Here is a 19,633-nt window from a genome sequence, read left to right on the forward strand (position 1 = left end):
TGCGTGTCTGTTGTCAAGTGTCACCTAGTAAGAACACAACAAAACTAGCGACGAAGATGAGATTTTTATATTATACAATATGGGTACTTAGCTTGTGCTCTTACAGTGAGTAGACATGTATCACAGTGCTTCACAGAAATATAATATCCACCTTACACTTTGGAGGTAGGAGAAAAAGAATACAACACACAAAGAAAAAAAAGAAAATGTACATAATTAATCAATCGGTTATTGAAAAGGAAAGTCTTCAACGATTTTTGGAACACTGACAGAGATGGTGATTCCCTGATATTTTTAGGGAGCTTATTCCACAGGTGTGGGGCTGCTGCTGAGAAGGATCTGTCTCCTGTCCAAGAGTCCTATGGACAGATAGATGGGTTAGGTCTTGGCCTGATCGCATTCCTTGTCTTTCAGATTGGTGATGTGAGATTAGTTTCTGGAGGTAAGATGGAGCACAATTCTGAAGACATTTGTACGTGATTGACAAGATTTTGTACCTAATTCGCTCTTACACTGGGAGCCAGTGTAATTGCCGAAGAAGAGGAGAGGCATGGTCATGCTTCTTGGCCAGAAAAACTAGCTTTGAAGCTTGGTTTTGAGCACGTTGAAGGCGCTGGACATTACTTGAAGAAGTACCAGATAGCATGGAGTTTGCATAGTCTATTCTTGAGGTAATGAGAGCTCTCAAAGCATGTTCACAAGTTTTCTGTTCAAGGAAGGGCCTGATGCGTGCAATATTTAAGAGATGGAAATGAAGCGAACCGCTTAGAAAAGAAACATGGTTATTCAATTTCAGGAAGGAGTCAATTTTGACACCAAGGCTTCTAACCAAACTTGATGGATGTGACGGTCAGGGTGACATCGGATATCAAGGGATGGAACCACAGATTAGCGACAGCAAGGAATTCTGTTTTGTCACTGTTCAGTTTCAACAGATTATTCTCCATCCACAGCTGTAGATCCTTGACACACGCAGATAATGTGGTGAGAGCAAGAAATTGCCCGACTCTCCTTCAGTTCTGCAGAGGTGTATAGTTGCTCGTTATCAGCATAGATATGGGGCTGTATGCCCTCCTGGTGTTTGATGATGTCAGCCATGGGTTGAGTATATAGACTGAAAAGAAGCTGCGGTAGGGGAGGTAAGAGGTGAACCAAGATTTTCACACTCATGGAGATGCCAAAGTGGCTTGTTAAACGAGCTAGCAGAATATCATGGTCAACACAGTCAAATGCAGCAGACAGGTCTACAAAGACGAAGGTAACGAGTTTGTCCAGTGCTCTGAAGATGGCATCTTGTACCTTCAACAGAACAGTCTCAGTACCATGCCAACGTCGGATAGCTGACTGGTTCTCAACATAGAGATCATTTGTATCCAGGTAGTTCAAACTTGAGACAAAGCAGCTTTCTCAATTATCTTCTAAAGAAATGAAAGATTGGAGACTGGTCTGTAGTTTTTTAAGATATTGCATGTTGAGGTTAGGTTTCTTGATCAGTGGAGTCACCACAGCTTCCTTCAAAAATGATGGGAAGACACCGCTGCTGAGTGATGTGTCAGCAATTGATGCAATGTACAGGAGAAAAGTGTTGATGGTCTCCTTCAGCAGCCACGTCGGTATTGGATCTAGCAAACATGACTTGTTAGGTACAGAGTGGATTAATTTGTACACCTCTGGTGTTTGCATCCTTCTCCAGCGCCTTTTGAGTTTTCGCTGTGAACATCTCACTTGGTGAATTTCATTCGTATACCAAGGAGGATGACGGCAAAAATGATGAACACTCTTGGTGGAAGGACAATGTTGGTTGAGCACATCCAGAGTGGTACTGTTGTAGAATGCAACCTGATCATCAACATCACCGTCGAAAGGAAAGTCATGAAAGGCTTCTCTGATGTCAGTGATAAAGGAACCGTTGTCCAAGTTTCAAAAGTTTCTGCAATGTGATGTTGCAGCATGTTGCTTAGATTTAGCTGCATCAATAGTTCAGCTAATGATAAAATGATCTGAGTAGAGTTTATCCCCAGCTCGACAGCCAACCACAGGTGAGTCATCCAGCCGGGGGATTACAAGGTCAAGAGTGTGACCTAATTTGTGTGTTGCAGTAGTGACATGCTGCTGCAGACCTGCATGCTTCCTCAATGATTTCCAAGAAACATGCAACATCGGGCTTACTAGGGGTATCTACGTGCATGTTAAAATCACCCATGATGAGAAGCTTCCAGGAATGCGTAGTCAGCTTACAAACAAGTTCCTTGAACTCCTGAAGAAACTCCTGTGTCTTAAATCTATTCCTCAAGGAGGGTGGAGGTCTGTAGATGACAACATAACATATTGACCGTGAGGGATTGGTAACAGCAGCTAGTTCAAAGGTGTCGTGAGGAGACAAGACGTTGATACTTGCAGTGGACAAGTTCAATGCAGTTTTGTATATGACTGCTATCCCACCATGAGGGTCATTCCCACCACGGACCACATTCAAGAATGTATAACCCGCTGGTATGCACTCATCAATGACAACCAGATCAACACTATGCAACCAGGTCTCCGTAATGAACATGACATCCACATTGTTATCAATAACATGTTCAAGCAGGAGGTTAATCTTGTTTCTCACAGAATTGCAGTTCCATAATGTTACTCAGATTTCTGCTTTTGTCATTACCTACCGTACCTCATAGTGCCAAACCCATCAGTGATATTTGATGCCGAGTATACACAAATCTGTCTCTGCTTTCGCCTTCCACCAAGCTTGCCATGATGCTTCCTGCATCTTCTCTGATGATCAGCACTCTGTTTTGATTTCAAGAACAGATTAACAGGTGCCTGCATGAGTATGTCAACCTCTCTGCTATTAGGATTCAGGTGTAGAAGAAAATCTCTATCATAGACAAGTTGTGTACCATCCTGTGCAGTATCAGCCATTTTGAATCCAGTGTCCAATTCTGAAGAAGGCAACATCAAGGCCAAGGCAGTTAGAACAATGAGAACAATGCTGGTGGTAGCGCCTGTCTCCATTGTTATCTTAGGACATGAAAGGGCAACTTAGACATGTGTCCTTTGTTGCCGTGGCTGACCTAACTTGAATGAGTCATGCTTGTAGACAAGCAGCAATGACCACCATGAGCAGCACCGAACACAAAGTGGCTCATGCACAGAAACTCAAGGCCAGCTGAGGCAAAGATATGGTATTCTTCAAGCACACACACCAGGGGCTGAAAATGTCCAGAAATTGTCCAGTTGGTTCCTGAAGGAAACCTCTTTTACTATTGTTAGCAAACTTCAAATGAAATGTCCAGAGCATTCAGGAGGATATTGGAGAGCAGATGAAGAGGTTCACCTGCTAGGTGCGCCACCTTTCCCCTTGTTGCAAATTTGGGACAAAACCGATTATTTTTACCACCGTTTAGCTCCATCTACGACGGCAGTGAAGACTGGGATTGTTACGTTGAATGTTTCAAACTTTACCTGTTGGTGAATGGACTCTCGGTGTCTATTGAGCCATCACAGAGCGCAAGCGACAGAGAAAAGCAGGACCTAGCAAAACAGGTCATTGCTATGTTCTTACATTCAATTGGACCAAAGTATTACAGTCTCGTGAGAGATTTAGTCGTGCCAGCCACCCTGCAAACGAAGTTTTACAATGAACTTAAGACAGTTCTACAAAGGCATTTGAAGTTGACACCAATGGTCTTTGCAGAAAGATGAAAGGTTATTCATCACAATCAAGCATCGGACGAGTCTACCAGTGATTATGTGGTCCAGCTCAAACATTTGAGTGTGAATTGCCAACATGGGGAAAAACTGAATGAACAACTTCGGGACAGATTTATCAGCGGCATAAACAATGAATCTACTTTGCTGAAGTTGATGGAAAAAGCAACGAAAAACCCCAGATTTTCGTTCTGAGAGGCAGTAGACTACGCACTGCAGAGAGAAACAGCAGTGGGAGAGGCCCGTGCTATGCGGAATCAGAGTTCGCGGAGTGGCATGGCAGATTACAGCGGCGCTAGACCAACTACCAGGACCGGTACCAGCATGAACGCAGTCTACGGCAAGTTGCAAGGTTCTGCGGGCAGCGGGAGGAAGGAACAACATGAGTGCTATTGCTGTGGGAGGAACCATGCACCTGGGGCCCGTTGCATAAAAGTTACAATTATGGTAACTTTGCCATCCAATGGTAACTACCATGGCAACAATACTCAACAGCCAATCAAAATCAAGAATTCGATGGAAGTTATCATTGGATGGCAAAGTAACCATAATTGTAACTTTTATGCAACGGGCCCCTGATCAGTGTTGGTTTAAAAGAAGACTATACTGACATTTTCTAATTGTCTGATAATTCTTATCTACATTTTTTGATGCTTACTACTGGAAAGAGAGGATTCTAAAACCCAGGATAAGCCTGTAATGATTTTTTGAAAAAAATGAAAACGAGCAAGCTATGGAACGATCCACACAATTTGGCGTACGTCACAGGTGCAAAACTCCGACTTTAGCAAAACGAACTACACATGTCAATTTACTGATGAAATCTCACACGAAGTACCATACTGCAAAAGCTGTTATTTAGTAAAGTTGCAATATGGGGCTGAAATAAACATGTTAAACAATATTTATTAATTTTTAAAAGCAATCTCTTCAAAAGCTTTTTATTTTAAGATAAAACTTGTGGGGAAAATTCCAGATATGCAAAATGAAATTGGCATCGTTATCCAAACGTGCTGCCCATAGAAAACCGTGTGTAAGTAACGTAATACATGATCATGGTTCGACAGTTCAAACCTAGTTCAAACTGTCTAACGTAGCAAAATCCAAATAGACTCTCTTCAATGGCACGCAAGATTTACGCCTAGTTAGATGAAAACGGCGCCCATTACACATAGACTCTGATAGACTAGAACTAGGACTACTGAGCAGTCAAGGAGTAGATTCTATGTGGCAGTCCAAGTTTTGATGAGTACACTCACTCGCCGTCGACAGCTGTATGTGCACAGCACTAATAAGGCACAGCGTAAGGTTATAGTATACATACCCCTGCTGCCAGAACTTGAAGAAAGTCCAGACGAAAGTCCAGACTCCAAGGTCTAGATCTAGACCCTTGTCCTGCAGGCACTGTTGTTCCTGTGCTGAATTTTGTAGGTAAGGTATCTGCTTTATGGATTTCCAATGTTTTTGTAGTCAAGATAAATCTCTTGGTGGTCTTATTTACACCAAGGACTAACGTTAGATCTAACAGTTTGTTTTAGTAGGCCTACTAGGACCCATATCTCGGAAGAGTGGCCTGACCACGTAGTAGATACTAACAGTGCCGCCGCTTCGCGATCCCAGCGCTGGTGTAGGTAGAGACTCTAGTGCTTGCGTACTTCCGTATCCATGTAGATATCTCAAAATTCACCTTACCAATTATTGCACCAAAATCACAGGAAATACTTTCTGACTCATATCCAATTGCTCACGTTAATTGGAACCAAATCGCATGTCGGGAAGCGTAAGTGTAGATGTCGACTTTGCTGTCGTCGCTAAAAATAATCTGCTCTACGACTAAACATGAGTGATCGCTGCGTAGGCCCTACCTGCCTGCGCACGCACAGACTGAAGCTAGCCATCTAATATCATGAGACAAAACTTTCAAGTAATTGGGAGCAAAAAATCAATTTACGAATTATTTGTGGTAAGTTGAATGAAAAATATAGTTCCTAAATCATACCAGTCGCCACAATCATTACACTTTTGAGTTTAGTTCCCGCGTAAATTCCCCGTTCGCACAGTACTAGTCGGCTAACTTCAGTTCTAGATAGTGCAGTATAGGTCGCATTCGCAAAGATCTCTTGCGAAGAGTGAGTTTGTTTTGAGTGACGAATTGAAAGTCGGTGTCGATATTGATACTTCCCGATCACCAATTTCGTTCAAATATAAGAGAGTACTTTGACATATGCTTAGAAGTGTATCCTGTAATTTTGGTGCGATTTGGTTCAGTGAAATTTGAGATATCTACATGGATAGGACAGTACACAAGCGCCGCCTGCTAGCTAAATTGGGCCTAAGCGTCGTCTGCTACTCGGTACGAAAAAACACACGCCTATGCAAGCGCTTGTAATCAGTATGTTAGTTTGCACCTGCAACGTCACGACATTTAGGCTCGTTAGCTCATTAGCATAAATAGCACCAATAAAAGGTCATTTTGAATTTGAAATTGCGGACTAAATTGCGATGAAATCCTGCTTTTACTTGCACAGCTTGGTCTTTTGGAATTAGAAGAACAACATATCAAAAAATAAAATACCGGTACAATCCCCTTTTAAATCAGCCACTTGTAGATACTGTCTGAAGAAAGGACACATTGAAAGGAAGTGCTGGAGTAAGACAAAACAAATGAAAAACCAGAACAAAGAACACACAGACTCTAGATCCAAGACTAGGACAGAAAAAGAAAGATGGTATTCATAATGTGAAGGAAAGTAATAAATACCAGTACCAGTACAATGATATGTCTCACACTATGTTCAAGGTGAGGACAGAGACTGAGAGTAGTTTTAAGTCTAGGACTAGGTCCAGTTCTAGGTCTGAGAGTAGTGCTATTTTGGCCCCCATTGAGATTGAAGGTAAACTAACATAAATGGAGGTCAATATAGGGTCAAGTGTAATCATGATACCATTGTCATACCATACTATGAAAAGCATTTGTCCCACTTGAAAATGGACCAAATCGAGAGGTTGTTTGTGAGTTTCACAGGAGAGACAGTTGAGATTGTTGGTAAGGTCCAAGTCCAGGTCAGATATGGAATGTACCAAGGTAGACTTAGCCCTGTATGTACTGGACTGTTTGGAGTACATGTTGCTAGGTTGTGATTGGTTAGGAGTAATACCACTAAACTGGAAGTTGCTAGTCCAGGCAAGTCTTGGTACTAGTTCCTTAGACCAGAAAGCGGACATGCGTAGGCTAAGTGATCAATTAGTCCAGAAACACATGAAGCTCTTTGATGGACAGCTACGTAAATTGTCCCGTGCAAAGGCTGGCATAGTAAGGGTGAAAGATGATGCTACTACACCAGTCAGGACTAAGCTCTACGAAGTCCTATATGCACTAAAGGCAGGGGTAGAACAGGAACTGGACCGATTTCGTAAGTGTGGTGTACTTACACCAATAGAACACAGTGAATGGAGCATAGTACCTCTCCCTAAAAAGAAATGGTACAGTTAGGCTGTGTGACAATTACAAGTGCACCGTATCATCCGAGTACAAATGGACAAGCAGAGCGTTTTGTCCAGACACTCAAACAGTCCATGCATGCCTCAAGATCTGATGTAGGATTTGCACAAGCGAAGCTAGATAGATTCTTGCTGGCCTATCGCAGTGCAGCACATAGTGTCACAGGAGAATCACTTGCTTCACTCTTCATGAAAAGGCAGTTGCGCATGAGACTAGATAACTTGCGTCCGAACATTGAGCGTCAATATGCTGAACAGCTGCATAGCCAAGCATCTCTCAGAGATGAGCGCAGCCATCAAAATGCGCGAGTTCGCAGTAGGACAATCTCGCTAGGGACTACACAGGCAAGTGTAAATGGATCCCGGGAGTAGTTGTTGAGAAAGAAGGTCCTCTCATGTACAAGGTACAAGTACAAACAGGAATTTGGAGAAGGCATGTAGATCAAATGCTTCCTAGACTAGAGACAGAAGTAAACTACCAAGACCAGAGTCAGTTAGGGGAAGAGTTGACCCTAAACGAAACCCAGACAATTCCAGACCCAGCAGGTCTGTCCTAGAGGACACATTTGTCTTGCCTAGGTCTGAACATCCCTTGGGTTCCCAAAACACACAAGTTAGAGTACCGTATCTGAAACCCTACACATCAAGAAGACAATGTAGATACCGGTACTCAGAGTAAACCTGCTGTACAAGGAGCTGAAGAAGAACAGTCTCCTACACAAGAGTTGAGGAGGTCTCAGAGGAAGAGAAAACCACCAGATAGATTCTCTTTCTGAATAGACCTTATGCATATGACGTCACATGGTCTTAGCAACTGAAGGGCGTCCTCCCTCAGACGGCAAGCGAAGCGTTGCTAGAGCGTGCTTTTATATTCGTGCATTTACACACAGCATCGGTGTTTCTTTTACTGTCTTTTCTATTGCATCTACTTCACAGCCCTAGATCGGCAAATTTAAACTTGTATAGCAAAATCAACAGTATTCAGGTATGCATTGCATTACTCACCAAATAATGATATATCTAACATTTGGTAGAATTTTCATGAAAAAAGATGCAACTACCAGCCATCGTAACAGCTCTTCAACATATGAATCCATTAGCCAATCACATGCGAGATAGATTTCTGTGTGTTTTTTATTAAAGCACGTACCTCGCATGTGATTGGCTAACGGATTCAAAATGGCGACTTACAGCTAGCGAACGGTGATGTTGCGATATGGATACAAATTTCTGCCATATAACCTAGGAATACTCTAGTTATAGTGGTACTGTGAGTATTTCGATTGCACAATGTGAGAAAGTTACCCCAAATATTGCTGCATAATGTGTCATGTCATGTCAAACTTGTTTGAATGTAAAAAAGCTGTCTGAAATTTGGTTTACCGTAACGTTTGATCTGTGCGCAACCGCTGGCAGCACATCCTACAGGAGCCAGCATCATTGCCTTCGGTCTGTATAGGTCAACTCCACTACATATTTTGACATAGTAGCCACTCTGTCCCTTTTTTTTTTTTCCTCTTTGATTGAGCAAATAGATGCTCCAGCAGGTATATCGGGGCGAAAAAGAGGTTGGGTCTAAAATGTAAAATACCGAACAGTTGTAGAGACGAACAACGAAACGTAAAGACCGCACTGCCACTGGCCTGGGGACTGGCAGCGAGTGAGGCGATTGCCGGTAACGCGCATAAGAAAAGCATATAGCTAGCTGCACACATGCGTTTTCAAGGACTTCGCTTGCCCTCTAAGATGGCGTCGCTATTGGTTGTCAAGCGAGTGATGACGTCAGTGCGTAAGGTCTATAGATGCGTAGAGGAGTTGACAAGAAGAATGATATTAAATCACATCCCAGTGATTAAGGTGTTAATTTTGGTGTTTATATCATCCTGATGACTGTTTTTCGATGGTCAAAGAAAATGTGTTAGCTGGATATGAAGTGATATGGTTGTTGAGACTTGTAGTTACAGGTGCATGCATTATCAGCAACCAAACATATTACATACTTTGTTTATGTATGTAAAATAGATAACAGCGGAATTATGAATATATTCGAACAGGTATTCTGTGTCAGTTAAATGAATTATATATTCATTACTGGAGATATTGAACTGGTAACATATTGCACATCCACCCACCTCAAAGTTTTGTACTTTAGAAGTGATTACAAATTTAAATCAAACTGAGAATTGAGCTTATACTGTGACATTACTCATAAGGAAACTAGAATGATTCCACTTGCTGGTTGCTCAATATCGATATATACAGTTTTGTGATAATCAGGATCATTTCATACAGAGGAAAAGATTTCAAATTTGGAGAAATAACACAGACAGCACATGGAAGTGTAAGTTCAAGTATTTTATTTTGTTCATTGCAAAATATTATAATGTGAGATTTATGCATACATATGCTGAAAAAAAGACAGAATTTAATTACTATGCAAAGGATACTTTTTCACATTTTGTTCAACAAAAACAGGAAAGGAATAGTGTTGCTTAAGTTAAAAGTGACATTTTGTTATGATCAACAGATTGGGCTACATTTGTAAGTAAGAGACAATTATTTTTATGTGATGTTATTTTCTAATAACAGGGTACTTCGAATGTATACAACATTGTATTGTGGAAACCCACACATGTCAAAAGGTATTTTTTGGATTGGCAGGGGGAGAGTTGTTATGTATGATTATGCACTATTGGCTTTCCATAGTGTTGTTACCATCACTACGGCCCCAAATAAAAGATGGCTACAACTAACTGGACGTGTCGGTGTCTGTTGTCAAGTGTCACCTAGTAAGAACACAACAATGATGATGGTGGTCTTTCAGTACAAGTTGATTTTCTAATTGTTTATGCGGATGGTCTTGCTGCAATATACGTGACCGGCAACAATGGTTTCAGGCAAAAGTCAGGAATGTTGAACATTTATTTTTACATTGAATCTCATTGCCCATTTTCCTAAGCTTTGCATTGATATAAAACACTTGCATTCTCTGGCACTGTAAGTGGAGCGTATGGAGCCGAAGTACATGATATATTTCACTCTGGTTTGTTTACCAACACGTCTTTCAAGATGACGGATATGATAATTGCAAGCTTGATGGTGTACCTGTGTATGGTGCATGCTTTACACAATAGCATCCGCACGCCATGCCCGTGTGGACACGTAATGGGATCAGGTGGCGAATCCATATCCACATCTTTACAAATCATGTTTTGATTATGGTTGATTTGTCTTTTCAACAATGGGGACCCTTTCGAAGGCAGAAAAATTGGTAGAGCTGGCCACGTTTCCTGTTGTTTTGTTTTGTTTTGTTTTGTTTTGTTTGTTTTATTTTATTTTTCAAGCCGTGCATGTGCAGTGGTGTTTACTATATTAAAACAAGCAATTAAAACAAGCAAACATGACTAGTCAGTTTAGTGCAATCTTGACTTGTAGTATTTGAATAGGCCTATTGGGCATTTATGACCGCTTCTGACAATTTGCTCTTGCAACTTTTGCCTGAAATTGTTGTTGCGGGTCACATATGCTTCCACATCCAGAAATACAAGCTTCTTGTCTTTACATTTCTCTGTTATATGTGACATGTTTTGGTCCAGAGAGATTGTGTGGCTGATGTAAAGTCTTGCATATATACAGATACACAACTATGGGAGAAATGGGTGAATCCATAGCACAGTCATAATTCTGTTTGTAGTGTTGGTCTTTGAAGGAAAGTATAGTATTCAGACACATTATTAATGCCTCCACAATCTGATCTACACTTATAGTGAAGTGCAATCCTTCAATTTACTATCATTGTCAAGCTGCCACCTGACTACTTGTGCTGCTTTAGCTTACAGAATTAATGGAATAGAGCACTAAGGTTATAGGAAACAATCATCTCATCTTTCTCTAGACTGAGCTCCATGATTTTATTAACAAAATTTGTGTATTCTTGACATGATATTGTGAATTACCCACAAATGGGCTGAGAATACATGCAACATATTTTGCCAGATCCAAAGAGTCTATGCTGCCCACGATTGGATGTACCAGGGTGGGTTCTGATTTGTGTAGACCATAGAAAGTTGGTACTGATGATTCTGTAGGTGTAGTGAGAAATTGTTTCTGTTCATCCAATTTTCCCCCGTATGTTTTTGTAACTTGTTCACCAGGGACACAACCGATTTCCTGTATCCGCTGATGGGATTTTAGCCAATTTTCTTTGTCTTTTCATCCTTTCATTTGCCCTCATAATTTTTGCTGTCATGTAGACCATAACACATCTCCCCTTGTCTCCAGGAACAATAACATACATTGTAACAGTGTCTTTGTCATAAGCCAAATCATCCAGTGCGTGTTGGTGTTTCAAGATGTTTGGTTTTGACAGTTTCATCTGACTGAGCAGGCAACTGATGTCATGCCATATTTACTCTGCCTCAGCATGCCTGATGTTATCCTATCTGACCACTGACTCTGTATAGCTGTGATCAACTCCAAGACTCGCAATTGTAGGGTGTTACAACAAAAATTCTCCTTTCACATATAAATGTAAACATTTCATTGCTTGCGGTCGGGTCTCTTTACACTGGCCATATGCTACGTGCAAATGAATGAGGTGATCTTACGCACCCACATGCAACGCGTAGAGTTTAGGCGGGGTCACACTTTCAGTGTTCACTAGTGCACTTCCAGTAATTTGTAGGCCTAGTTACTGTGCATTAGACAAAAGCAGAGCATATGTGCCATAATCGCATCTAATTTTTCCCTTTTTATCATGACTAAACTATTGTCTATTCACCAAAGAAATGCATTTTCAGAGCTTGCTATTTCTTTTACCAGCACTAAACAATTGCTGAGAAAAACTATAAAAAAAACAAAATGTCGCTATGGCGACTGATATGCCTCCGCCATAATGCATGGTTCTCCTAATAGGTCTGTTGTACAATATCTCGACAATATGTGATGACAGTTTCACATAAGTGGCAAAATATTAAAATGACAGATTTGTCACAAATGTGCTGAATGCTCACTTTCCTTGAACTAGATTTTAATTGGATGAATGGCTAAATTGTCTAAGAGTGCAGGTATTTGGGGATTTGAGGATTTTTACTTGACTTTTGACCCTCTTATACGTTTATGCATTCAGTAATTTTCAAAGTATGGAGAAAAAGTGTAATTTCACTATTAAATGGTAGAATATTAGCATTTAAACCTGGCCTTTGAACCTTGAGCTTTGACCCTTGACCTTATGACCCTAAAGTTCCCAAGAGAATCACTATCAGGTAGAACATGCATAGATACATGTATGTATTAAGTTTTATGATGGTACCTTGAGTCACTTTCGAGATGGAGAAAGAAGTGAAAGTTCGCACTTTCACTTGATCTTTGACCTTTTGACCTTTGACCTTTTGGCAAGAAACTTCCCACAGAATCTCTATTGTGTAATACATGTATACAGGTGTATATCAAGTTTCAAGAAAAATCCTGCAGGCATTGCATACATATGAGGAAAGTATATAGTGACATTTTGAGGAGTTGACCTTGACCTCTGATCCCTGACCTCTGAACCATGACCCCCAACTTCCCTAGATAATCACTGCCAATGGTCAGTGCATGCATATATACTGGTACTAAGTTCAATGGAGATACCTTGAACCATTTGCGAGATTTGGAGAAAAACATGAAATTTCAATATTTTTACTTGACCTTACACCTTTAACCTATTGAACTCATGACCTGAAACTCTGGAGAATCTCTATTTGGTAGTACATGTATGTAGCCTACATGCACTAGGTTTTAAGAAAATACCTTCAGGCATTACATGGATATGGGGGAAATAGTGAAGTTTGGAGCATTTGCTGATAGACCTTTGACCTCGAGCGTGTGCACCTAAAAATTGATAGGCACAACTTTGCTCACTCATACATATACATGCCAAGTTTCATTAGGATACCTCAAACAGTTTTTTAGTTATCCGGTACACTGTCCACAAAATGATCACGGACGGACCGATGGACAGACAGACGGAGGACGGACGGACAGACAACCCGAAAACATATTGGCCCAAATTCATGAAGGTGGTACAATTGAAACCATGGTTTAAACCATGGTTTCAATTTGTGTGGAGCGCCAAGTGTCGCATGGCCTCCACATTTCATCGAAAAAAAACGAAATGTTCCTTTCGTTAGCAAAATGATCATTTCGTTGACGAAATGTTAACACGTTACGAAATGATCATTTCGTCAATGAAATGACTGATTTCATAATGAAATAGGCCATGCGACACTTGGCGCTACATATAAATTGTCCGTGGTTTAAACCATGCATGGTTTCAATTGTACCACCTTCGTGAATTCAGGCCAATGCCTCCAGGACCACTTGGTGGTGGAGGCATTTTAAAAAAGAACTATGATATAGTTTTGAGATACAGATAGTACTCTCTTTTTTATACCCCGCCAAACGAAGTTTGAAGGGGGTATATAGGAATCGGCGGGCGGTCGGGCGGTCGGTCCGTTGCAAATCTTGCGTCGCGAACTACTTCCTCAGTTTTCAACCGATTACCATAAAACTTGGCACAGATGTGTGCCTTGGGTTGTAGATGTGCAAGACGTATTTTTTGACAGTACCCAAAAGTGCCATGGTAACGGCATATTATGGGCAAAAAATGGGTACAAATCTTGCGTCGCGAACTCCTCCCACAGTTTTTGATCAATTTTTATGAAATTAGGTACAGATGTTCATCTGAATATGTTAATGTGCAAGGACACATATTTCCGCAGTGGCAAAAAGTGCGTTGCCATGGTAAACGGCATGTTATTGGTAAAATATAGGGCAAAATGCTTCATGGCAAAACTGCTTCATCAGTGTTCTTCCAATTCTCATGGAATTCATATTGAATGTTTGTCTTAGGATATAGGTCAGCATGACACATTTCTTGACAGTGACAAAAAGTATGTTGCCATGGTAACAGCTCACATATTATGAGCCAAAAATGATGGAAAATTTTGTGTTGCAAACTACTTCCTCAGTTTTTGCCCAATTTCCATGAAACTTGGTACAGATGTGTGCCTTTGGTTGTAGATGTGCAAGACGCATTTTTCGACAGTACCCGAAAGTACGTTGCCATGGTAACGGCATATTAATGGCAGAAGATCAAGGAAAGATCTTGCGGATTTAACTACTTCCTCAGTTTTTTGACCAAAGCTTATGAAATGTTGTTTTGACTAAAGCTTATGAAATGTTGTTTGGCGGGGGTATAACCAGTCGCTGTAGCAACATTTTTTCATGTGTGATCAAATAGAGCTTGCGCATGCACAGCAGTTTCAACATATTGTTATGGAAATTAGATAGCACAGCCGCAGTTTGAGATTTTATAACTAATTTGCGATGAGAGAATTTAGGCACACCATTAACTCTGTAACCCCTAAGCCCCTGAACATAATTTATGTTTACTTGTCTTAGCCCATGACACTGTACTGCATGGTTAATGTGAATGATACGTGTATGTGAGTCCATATAAAAGGAAAATTAGAACAGGCTACATGCCAGTTAGCCTGTTGGCCTCAGCAGATCAACCCATATGCTGCTCCGTGTCATGATACGAGTGTGCTAGGGGACTGTCTGAACCTACAGGTACATACATTCCAGGCCCCCATTTCATAAAAAGTTGATATGATAGCAACTCTTGCTGGAATGGTAATTATCATGACAACAACAAGAATCCAGCCTCCTGATTGGCTGTTGCTATGGGAAGTTGCCATTCCAGCAAGAGTTGCCATCCTAAAAACTTTTATGAAATGGGGCCCAGAAGTAATGTATGATATTGGTAAAATTAGAACATTTTTGAATGGGTTTGTTCATGTGTGCTTGACAGTCAGACAAGTCTATGAAGACTGATCATTTATCAAGGCCACTGTACTTGCTTCCATGCAGAGCATTTGACATGTCATAGAACCTGCATATGAAGACCACCTGCCCATGCAGACTGCATGCTTTTTCTGTCTCCCTTTGCTGTCCACGCAGGGTATGGTAGAGCCTGGAGACAAAGTTAGTGCCACCCTTCGAAGGGAGTTTAGTGAGGAGGCCCTGGGAACTCTCAATAAGTCCGTGGAGGAGCAAGCCAATATCAGGGAGTGTGTGGACAAGCTCTTTATGGAAGGCATAGAGGTACATATTTCATCTTTTCGAGACAGAATCGTGCAGGTACCTTGTTTTTCTGACACGTGTACCTGGAAAGTTCTTAACTCTCATGTAAGGGGCCTGTGAATAACTTCTATAGGCAATGATTATATTGCCCGTAAACTTCATATGCCCTTTTAATTTGTATTGTGTTTAGGTTTTTTAGAATTTAACTTTGGTCCTGCTTTTAAGTCTAGAGTTAAATAAGATTGCATAATATGAGTTTGATGAAATCTTGAATGAGATAGTTATATTTGAAAATGTTAATGTATAGGCAAAAGAATATTAGTAGTTAAGTGGTACATGTAGTTACTGGCTTCACTTTCAATATGAAGTAAGCATTGTCAAGTCAGAGCCTAGTCATTTGAGGGGTGAACTTAAGTAGACCTTTCCTTTTGATCTCGAGAGGTGTGCTGCTATAATTTTCTTTACTGTTAGATTGTGAAGAACATCCAGGTGGAAATTAAGATTCTTATATAGCTTTGCAAACAAATTCAGCATTAATGTTTTACTGTGTTTGTTTTGTTGTTGTTTTTGCAGGTATATAAAGGATATGTTGATGACCCTCGCAATACAGACAATGCTTGGATGGAAACAGTTGCCATGAACTTTCATGATGAAGATGGTGCAGCATTTGGCTCCTTCAATCTTGAGGTCTGTAGGGGCAATGTGTTATTCATTGAAACTATGTATGGGTGAGAATTTTTTAACGATGTACAATTGCTAATTTTCACACCTTATGGCACTCTTTCCCTCAGAACACCCCAGGATGATCTTAGAAACCAATTTCTTTTATGTCATATGAAAGTCTGCTAAATTTCCTCCCAAAAAATGTGTGGGTTGGTATACTTTTGACTATATCTTGTATCTGACAAGGACTTAAAACGTCAAAATACGGTAAAAATGGTACATTCACAATAATTCATGTTATTCAAACCAATGATGTAACTTTTTTAAAGATACGTGACATCTATTATCTGGGTGTGTTCTTGATCTGGCACATCTTGGGTATGTACCATAAAAAAAAAGAAGTCTATGATCATGTATATAATTACAGAGAACAATTGAAATATCAAAGTCCTAAACAGACAAACATGCGTGATACTTTGGTCTCTATCACTACTGCAAATTCTACTTTGTTGTCCCAACAGTAATGTGTACTAAAATTTGATGTTCAGCCTAATGAACATATCCTGCAAAATAATATAGGTCTGCTTGCTGTACATGGGATGTAACAGTCTTTTATGCAAGATTATACTCAGTTTACTTCACGGAGGTGCTACCGCTTTTTACTAATAAAGATCATAGCCCACCAAAGGTTATTGCTGATATTGTTGTCAGTCGTAATCAACCAAGATCTAGCCACATGGTCATATGTATGTTTTGAGTATTTTCATGAAAACAATCACTGTATCAAAATGTTCAGCCGATTTCAACAGTTCAGGTACCATAATGTTTTCATTCAAACTTACTTAAGATTAGATTAAAAGTGTTCCATTTAAATATATTTGTTTAAACCTTATTGTCCGATTAACAAGGAGATGAATTTAACTTGACAGCTAGAAATTCTCTCTGTGAATAGAGACTGCTATATCAATGTGGATTGCTGCAACTTTTATTTTGGGATATTTGCATATGAATTGCTATGATGCTTACATTCTCTATTCAATTTCAACAAAGGAGAGTTCAAATTGTTTGGAATCAAATTTTCTTTCAAATTCTGTAAAAAGTTGTCTGATACAAGACACAATATTTGAACTATGATCAAAAGACAAAGTGGTTAGTTACATTTTGTGAGGTGTGTACGTTTTCCATGAAGTATGGAATTAGCGTATATTGAGAAAAAAAAAGTAAAACAATATGACTTCACTTTGTCAAAAGTATTCTAAATTCTCATCCTGTGCAACTATACAATCCACAAAAGCGGTAAGCATCATGTCACCTTTACATTTCACACTTCTGTAATTTGTCGTCATTATCAAACAGATCATCATAATCAATGTCTGGCTCCTTCTCCTCTTCATCCTCCTCCATCTCCTCAGTAGTATTCTGAAGCAAGTCAATGAGGGAAGTGGGAAGGATAGGGCCACTTGCCCACACTGGCTACATAATACCATCCTCTGTCTTATGCCACCCTTGTCCAGGATCAAAGGGTTAGGGCACCAAAAGATTGGGGGGTCAGCTTGCTTGAAGATGGCAAGGCATTGGGTGGTTCACACATTGAATGTGTGGGACAAGGTTGTCTCTGCAAGGTGGGAGCATGGAGAAATCAACCATGGATTTGGTCATTAAATGCTCGCCCTCTCTCACCATCTGCCTTAGCATGATGCTGCGGATGACATTAATAGACTTCTCCCGGGTCTGGTCATACATTTGGCATGTGAATGCCTCAATGTCATCTGTCACCTCTGGCTCCACAGACCACTCATCACCAAGTTTTCTGAAGTGAAAAAAAAAAATGGCACATTATAAAGTCATGTTTTAACATTTTAGCAGTGTTTATTATAATATGATACTGAGCAATTTACTAGATTTTGGTAAAATACTGCTGAAATTATAATATCAGACTACCTTCACCTAAATGTCGTGTGGTACATGGGGTGGCTTTGTAGCTTCTTCAGGGGTCCAACTTTGCAACTACCCTTGAACGCACTTGTTACATCTTCCCTAGTGAACATATACATACAGTCCAAGATTGTGGTACAGTAGTCAGCTCTCTTCGATTCTGTATGCCAGTTCACTGACATTCACAATCTGGCAATGCTTGAAAGTCCGTTTATCAAGGAAGATAGTGAGGGCGATAGAGTAAGCGTGGTGCAAGAGGATCAAGAAAATGTCTGTGTCTAGCGTCCTCACCACAGCTGCCTCGTACCCAAGCTTAGTGGTATACTTGAGGTAGAGCAAAACCCTGGTGTCCGTCTCCTCCTGGTTAGACAGCAGCTCATGGATAGTGCATATCATTTCCTGGAATACATCATTGTGTGACCAAAAAGAATGTAACAGGAATCACTTGAACTTCAGAGAACGTGATTTCTGTTACATTCTTTTTGTTCACACGTTTCGTTAATGAAATGGTCATTTTGTCAACGAAATGACTGATTTCATAACGAAATAGGCCATGCGACACTTGGTGCACCATACGCCATTGTCCATGGTTTAAACCATGGTTTCATTTGTACCATCTTTGTGAATTCGGGCCTTTGGGTTACAAAAAAAAGTAAGTTTAAAAAATGTGTTCGGAGGGTGCATGGAGACCCCCCCCCCCCCTTCCTACCAGACTAATAGGCCTGTATATACATATACAAAATGCCTTTTCTCACTTGGTTTTCCTAGCCCTGTACTATCCTTAACCCTGGACTATCCTAGTTAACCTCTGGTCTATCCTTAGCCCCTTTTCTAACTTGCCTTTTTACTGCCATACTATTGACGCAACGAGGGCTAAGGGAAATTGATGCTGTTTTCACTTGCAGCCCAGACTACTGAAGCCTAGAAAATATGAGAAGTGTCTTGTGCATGCAAATGTCGAAGTTTATTTTGAGTGATATGAGCAAAAGGATGATAGTCCGAAAACAGAAGAAGTACAAGTAGCTTGTTACATATGGTGAGTGTACTAGCTGTGTGGTAAAGAAATGTAGAATAACCCACTGTCAGATGTTAATGAGCACACATAGGCCTAAAAATGTGCGGTTAGAGGAACAATGTACGATTGTATGCCGTTGCATATCCATTTTTTATCACTCTTTCAATATCACAAAGATCTCTTCAGACACCTACCCCAATTTTGTTTTAATATCCAGTCTATGAATAATTATTTCCATCAAAGCAGTCTACTGCTTCCACTTCTAATGACCGTACACACCCAAATGGTTTTGTTACAAAATGCGGAAATCCGATTGTAATTTTTTATTTACAGCGCCTCACCATGCTTACCCATCCTAATTTTACAATTGCTATTCGTTACCCTCAATGGGAATAGCCACCGGTATATATTTTACATTTTTCCCTTTAAGCCCCTGCGTTCCAAAGAAGGAAACCTCGCCAGGAGCCTATATAAGCAGTCTTTCCGCTGCCTCCTTCCTCTTTCGTTACCGTGCATTCGTTAAGAAAACACCAGTAGAATGTAAACTCTCATAAATCTCAATGCATGGCTACAAAATAAAAACACGGCCACGGCTTTTCCACTTACGAAAGATGTCGGACAAACACAAAGTGTCGGCGAAGGTAAAACCGCACTCCAAAGTAACCTCGACAAATGAAAAGTTGA

General features: G+C 40.4%; 1 protein-coding gene and 1 pseudogene across 1 annotated transcript in view; both read left to right on the plus strand.

Moving 5' to 3' along the window:
* The window catches only part of LOC139740097 (transient receptor potential cation channel subfamily M member-like 2), a 191,763-nt gene that overhangs the window by 153,207 nt on the left and 18,923 nt on the right, over positions 1-19,633 (plus strand). Inside the window, exons 16-17 of the mRNA XM_071650683.1 lie at positions 15,214-15,357; positions 15,910-16,023. Of these exons, the coding sequence (XP_071506784.1) occupies positions 15,214-15,357; positions 15,910-16,023 (258 nt within the window). The remainder of the gene's footprint in view (positions 1-15,213; positions 15,358-15,909; positions 16,024-19,633) is intronic.
* On the plus strand, positions 1,756-11,392 carry LOC139740104 (uncharacterized; annotated as a pseudogene).

The sequence above is a fragment of the Diadema antillarum genome, unplaced genomic scaffold, assembly GCF_040938485.1.
Source record: "Diadema antillarum isolate AM-2024a unplaced genomic scaffold, OU_Dant_1.0 seq00000835_RagTag, whole genome shotgun sequence".
NCBI lineage: Eukaryota > Metazoa > Echinodermata > Echinoidea > Diadematoida > Diadematidae > Diadema > Diadema antillarum.